This window comes from Morone saxatilis, unplaced genomic scaffold, assembly GCF_004916995.1.
Source record: "Morone saxatilis isolate NCDOM2014 unplaced genomic scaffold, NCSU_SB_2.0 Contig8, whole genome shotgun sequence".
NCBI classification, from domain to species: domain Eukaryota; kingdom Metazoa; phylum Chordata; class Actinopteri; family Moronidae; genus Morone; species Morone saxatilis.
Window position 1 is genome coordinate 15059289 of NW_023340257.1, and position 6898 is coordinate 15066186.

Consider the following 6898-nt stretch of genomic DNA (forward strand, 5'->3'; position numbering starts at 1 on the left):
TTAGTTCTGCCAATTTTCATGGCAGTCCATGCTAAATTTGTTAAGATATTTAACTAAAAAAAACATTTCAACCTCATGCTGGCACTAGAGGAAAAAGCAAAAGATCAAATCAGATGATCAAAGTCAGTAGGATTTATGAATTTCTGTATAAAATCTAATGGCAAATCATCCAATAGTTGTTGTGGAGGACTGACTGACCAACATTGCCATCCCTAGATCCACGCCACTAAACATCACTAAAAACTCTAAATGGCCTTTTATATTCCCTCCTAATGTGTAATAACACTATGGCCACTTTATGCCAACCATTTCAACAGGGCTATCCAGTCACAGGAGCATTCAGACTTGCAAATACCCACAAACACACCTTAAACCACAAGGTCTACACTATTGACTTTTTTACAGTATAGTGCAGCTATACGTGTCTTGTCTCACTGGGTACAACTCTGCAAGCTATCACAGTGGGTGTGCAAACACTATGCTAGCAGAGTTATAGCTCTGACCTTCTTAGAGTGGTTGTGCTCAACATGCAAGTAGCGACAGCAGCACAATGCTGCAGTGGTTAGAGCTGTTTGTCTGTCTGTTTTGCCCTTTCTGTGAGTTTACAAGTAATCTCCATATTTGAAAGACATGCAGATCTGGCAGACCCCAAATTTAGTTGAACTGTAAACAGTCTTTAAACTGCAAATTTGTTTATTTTGAGATAATTTGTCCCTTCAGTACTGCCATCCAGGGAATCCAAACACAGATGAAAAGGTTTTTTTTGTCAGTAATATACACAAGCCTCAACTGCACCTCTCTGGAAATTAATTTTAAAAAACAAAGAAGCCGACTACAGATCTAAAGAACCAAAAGATAAGAGAAATACCAAAGGCCGGCACAGAGGAAAACAACACTTTCACACTTTATTTAAACTTGAGATTATGGTCACAAGAGTATGGCTGAGTATGGCTGACAAGATTGCCAGTGATACTGGCTGCTAAGCCAGCTGTATACTTCATGGTAAATAAGAGAAACACCTTCAAGATGAATGAGTCTCAGGTTTATGTCTCTATGCAAAGTCTACCATTGCTCTAATCAGTGTCTCACTTCAAATACCATCAGTATGTTAATGCTGCCTGATCAATATCAGGCCTGAATCCAACAGTTCAATCCATTCAACAGTTTGTACCACTGTACAAGTGAACTCTTCAAACTAGGTGTGTATTCAAGTATTCAGGACAAATAATTTGTTTTATGTTATCTAATAATAGACACATAAAGATGGTAAAACTGACTGCACTTGCACCTCCATCCAGGCATATTTATTAGTGGTTAACCATAACCATTAACCATATAAATTCATATGGGCATGAAAGACAAGGGTAGCCTTTGCTAATATGTATGACCTTGTTTATGTAGATTTGGCAATTAAGAGCAGAACCATATCCAAGTAAAATTAATCTTTGATTATTCTCAAGACAGCCTTAGCTTTCGTAAAAAAAAAAAAAAAATCCCTATAATTTAGCATAAATGATTGAAATCAATTGGAATAGTAACTAATGATGAGTTTAAAAAAAAAAAAAACAGAAAAAAGATATGAGGATTGGTTGACCCCCAGTAGTTGGGGAAGTGTCTAAATCAGAGATTAGAGAAGAAACAAAAAGACAGTTGAAAAGCAAGGAGATTATAAAACATGTTAGTGTCACAGGTTCATGTGATGAGCTTCATACAGGAGTGCAGGATCTCAAGGCCGTGTAGTTCTCGAAGTTTGTTCATGTGTCTGAAATTGAAGAAAAGAGAAAAAAGTAACAGTGTTCCTATAGGGACAAAGTGATGTCGTTGCTGTCATCATCCATTATCAAGGATACAACACAACAATTCTACTCACATAATCAGAGAGGTGCTACAATATATGGAAGACTCCCTACAGCAACACGATATCATTCATCAGATTTTGTGTAACATTTTGTGTTACATCTAGTAGTAATGTATAAGATTAATACATATATATGTATATATACATACGAAACATGATTTAAATTCCAAACATGTAATGAAGGCTAAAAGTCTATTGTATTTAAACTTCTGACAGAATGGAACCCATTTTTACATTTCCTTGTATTGTGAAAAAAAAAAATAAAGACTAAGACTATAGAAAATGCTCTGTGGTGACACCAGGTGTCCTTGGGCACCACGTTGGAGATCCCTGTTTTAATAATTTTTTCAGCAAAAAATACCAAAACTTCCTTCAAATATGAGGAAGATGTGAAAAACATCGAAACCTAAGTCCAATGTTATACAGTCAAAACTGTCTCTCTGTCACTCTCTTTCCATTTCCATTTCCATTTCCATCTCCTTCTTTCTGGACTTAGTACACTCAGTACAATAAAGACATGGCTCAGTCTGTTGCCGGCTATCAGCCTATCCATCACAATTAAGCTGTAGACCAACTGCAAATATTAAGAAACAGTGGTAATATTACAGCTATCACCATGCATTACCGTTGTTCATCAATCATCACATGTGCAGAATGACTCTGTAGTAGTCAGAGGACAAAATATAGACTAACTAAAAATATACATTTATATACAATATATAATAAGCAAGCATTGAATACTCACTTTGAGATGCAAATACAAATATAGTAAACAAACATTTGAATATTTCAGGTCAGCATGCGGCAGAAGTCATAAATGTGCTTCGTGTGTGAACAGCTACTTTAACCAGAGCCATGACATCGCATTAGCTCATTATCAGTGGCATTTCATGGAATCGATCAGTTCTCCTTAAGGCTAGTTTCTAGATGTAATCAACAGCATGTGGTTCATAGAGTGAGGTGAGAGGGTACCTGGGCTCAGATCGACACAGCTTCCCAAGAGCAATTGCTGCATTTTGCTGCACAGCTGTCCTCTTAGCGTCCCCTGCAGCGTGGCGCAGTAGCAGCAGCACGATATCCGTGCCCAGCAGGTTGCTGGCAATTCCCTCTAACTCAAGGCAGTGGGCCAAGCACAGGGCGGCATTTCCTGACACCATCTCATCACAGCTGGAATCCAGCAAATGAAGTAAAATAGACAGTTCTGTGTGGAACGATAAATGAATAGCAAATAGGAAGGGAATAGCACTTTAAAATATATTAACAAACACATGTTGTGACAAAAAAATCTACAGATATACAGCACAATGCATTCACACACATTCAGTATACATACAAATGCAGACACACACGTACACACACTTCATTTGCATATTAGGTCAAACCATCAAATATTATTCATGGACTAATGAGAGGGCTTGTAAAAGTAATGTCAATCATTTCTCACTTTTATCAGACTTCAGCAGCTCCTCCCGCGCCATTTGACTGGCAGCAGTGCACACTGTCAGAGTCTTAATGGCGTACTTAGTGGCAGTATGCCCTGTTCCCTGGGTCGGCAGACACAAGAATAACAATGACATTAGACAAGTAAAACATATGTTTTTAATCTTTAACAAAACTCTGAGGTCACACAAATGAAGAAATACATACCTGTGGTGGAATGAGTACACATACACAGTTTCAGTTTTCCTCAGCATGTTTTCATAGCATCTTTAGATAATCATGATAGTGAATGTTTACAGGTATATGTAGGCATGAACTTGGTAATCACTTACACTGTGTGTAAATGCAATGTGGGTGTTTATACCAGCACATGAATGACCACTCACATATGTCTCACAGACACAAAATAGCTGACATACAAAAGTAGTCATTCTTAAAGGTGACAAAAGCGATTCTAGGTAAGTCTAATCCAATATACTTTTTGTCAAATTCAGCAAACATCTCCTTACAGTCCACTAGCTTTCTGCTCTGTGTGTGCATAAAAAAAAACACTGATATCAGCTCTGTAACTGGGAAACAAACAAAGTGGATCAGAATGAGCCACACAACATTAACTTGTTATTCCAGCCATTCGAGTCAGGATTTATGTTTCAGGTAACGTTAAATGACATGCCCACGCACGTTCAGCTTATTTTCTAGTTTGTCAAGATATGCTGTTGTGATGTTGGCTACAGTAGCTGGAGAGTTATTGGTGAGTATCGTTGTCTGGAACTGGTGTGCTTACTCTGTAAAACGGCCTACTCCTCTCTCGCAACTTTAGCAACTTTAACAGTTTGAAAACACACAACGTTAGTTACATTTCTTGCTGTGGAGTTGTTTGCACTATATCATGGTATTTGTCATGGTATTGGATTTCTCCAGAATCACTTAATATCACAGACTATTTCAAAGTTGGGCCTTTAAATATTCTGCATTACAACTTATATGAAACGTCCACAAGTAAGATGTTGATGTATTCACAGAAACATGGCTGTATGTACAGTAGCATGTACCTTCAGTATCCGCCGCATGGTCCGGACCACATCCCCCTGAACAACATGCTGAACGGCCTCAGATGACTGAGGGAGGACAGTGCTCAGTACGCCTGTGGCTCTCTGGAGGACAAAGAAGAATGCTGGCATTAGAAAAGGAGATAAAAGAAGATCAAGAAAGGTAGAATGAGAAAGATAGATGGGAAACAGAACAGAGAACTAGACAGGATAGCAGAGGATCAAGAGAAACTGCATGCAGAGAGAACTACTGGAGACAAAGTGAATGGGAAAGTGTAGTTGGAAAAAGGTGGAGAATTGAAAAACAGAAAACTGCTGTTTCAAGACATGAAATCAGTAGGTGTTATGGAGTGTGTTTGCAGCAACAAAGTACCAAAAGTTGAATGTAAAGGTGGTGAGAGAGTTGAGAAAACATGTGAGTGAACATGAAATTATAGCGACACTTTCAAGGACAGGATAATAAAAAGAAAAGACGTGCAAATGCGAATTAGAAAAAGGTCACACATGGGCACTCTTGCAGACTGGATCTGTTAAATCACACATTATTATTACATGATTTGAGGGCAGTACAGTATGTCAGACTGTTTTGTGTGTGTGTCTGTCATTATCATATATTAAAGAGAAAGTAAGGTACAAAGCAAGAAAAGAGAACACAGCAGAGAAAAAGATTGAGGAAATTATTTTAAAAAAGATGTTCACACCAGGTGACAAGGAAGAAAAAGTGCCAGCCAGGCACTGAATGAGCTCTAAAACAGAGTAAAGAGACAGATGGTTGGAAGTGTGGGACTCTGAGGGCATTGCATAAGCAGTGTGAACAGCCTATAACAGCCTATAACAGCCATTAGCACAGACAACAGCACCTGGAGCTGGAGTTTTAATCAACTGTAATGACACATATACAGGATCCTCTGAACATTGTGGATTCCTGTTACCACCTTTTGGGGCACATTGCCAGTGAGCTCACAAGGCCTTGAAATGGCCCATTACTAAAGACAAATGTCCTTTTTTTTTCATCTAGTTACCTAAAAGGATGGTTTTATGCTTTACAGGATGTACGCAAGTTTAGAAAACAAAAAAGAAAAACTTCTTCAACAACCATAAAAGTCTCTAAATACAAATACTTTTCAACACAGTAATACAACCCAAAATGAAAACCTAGTGGGAGTTATAAAGGAACTACATGTATAATGTGTTAAGGTTTCCTAGTCCTACTATAATACTCTTTTTTAAACCCTCCTTATAGTGTAGTGCTAAAGTAAGGTTCACTCACAGTTATGACTCCTCCATCACTATCCCTCAGCAGGCCCCGACAGCAGTCACAGAGTGAAACAGCATGCTCCTACATAAAGGAGATGGACAAGTGGCTAAACCAATTTTCACATACATTTCACCTCTGATTAGGTGACTGATTAGGTCACACATCGCAGTTCACACAAATGCCCCCTCTGCTCCTATTGTCCACTGGCTTTTAATATATTTTTTTTACAATCAAGAATATTTTTAGCTATTAAATTTCAGTGGTGTGGAGCGAACTTTTTCAAGACACATTAAAAGACAGTTCAGCTCAATCTTATCTATGATACAGAATCATTATAACGTCAATTAGTACAGTGCCCACTATTAAAATAACTAGAGATACCAGGCAAAATAAATATCACACATCAAATATTACACATCTCTTGTCTTACCTGAATAACAGGAGAGGTGACAGTTGAAAGGTTCATGATCAAACCAAGCATTGGGTAAAGGACCTCTCTGTATTCACATGCACAGCACTGCTTCTGCAAGGACCAACACATTCTGCACTCAATAAACAGCCAGTTTAAAAAACAGCTTATTGTCTAATGGTGTGATTCAACCGTACTGAGATGTTTCATTTCTTGTATGTATCTAAATTCACTTAAATGGAGCAGTGATTTGTCTTTCTATGCAAAGAGACCAGTCTGATGGTGGTACTAACAATGGCAACCACAAAGGTCTTCCAACATTCAGAATCATGAGCAAAACTGTGACGGATGACGTCATCTTGAGCCAGACAGCCAACAGCAAATATCAATGATGGAAGGACCTGCTGATTGGACTTGCTGATATTGCTCTGTAAAATGAAGCAAACAGATGTGCACAACTGTCCAGACACACACTCATGTATACATATTCAGTGGATACTGTTTACTGATATGAAACTTTGTATCTACAAATCTTACCAGTATTGTTGTAAATGGTGCAATGACAGAGTCTGTCAACACATTCCTTAACTGAATACAAAACCTGTAAGAAAAAATTTAAATATTTCTATGGTACATGTAAGACAGACCTTTTATGTATATGGGTATGTTTGTATTAATGTTTGAAGGTTTTTCACTATTAAAGAGAAGTAGCACATATACAACATCAAATGCTTCATTGTGCCTTTCTAGTCTTCGGACCACTCAAAGCACTTTAAAACTACATGCTACATTCGCCCTTTCACACATTCACTCAGGTATGGCAAAGAATGGAAACTAATGCATTCATACGCATTCACACACCAATGCACAGCATCGGGAGCAAT

At 38.1% G+C, this 6898-nt stretch overlaps 1 protein-coding gene across 1 annotated transcript in view; it reads right to left on the reverse strand.

The window, feature by feature from the left end:
• Positions 1–831: 831 nt before the first annotated feature.
• The window catches only part of ttc12 (tetratricopeptide repeat domain 12), an 18238-nt gene continuing 12171 nt past the window's right edge, over positions 832–6898 (reverse strand). Inside the window, exons 14-21 of the mRNA XM_035679433.1 lie at positions 6552–6615; positions 6308–6442; positions 6036–6128; positions 5618–5686; positions 4351–4452; positions 3303–3402; positions 2831–3059; positions 832–1762 (exon numbers count right to left, since the gene is read on the reverse strand). Of these exons, the coding sequence (XP_035535326.1) occupies positions 1693–1762; positions 2831–3059; positions 3303–3402; positions 4351–4452; positions 5618–5686; positions 6036–6128; positions 6308–6442; positions 6552–6615 (862 nt within the window). The 3' untranslated portion in view covers positions 832–1692. The remainder of the gene's footprint in view (positions 1763–2830; positions 3060–3302; positions 3403–4350; positions 4453–5617; positions 5687–6035; positions 6129–6307; positions 6443–6551; positions 6616–6898) is intronic.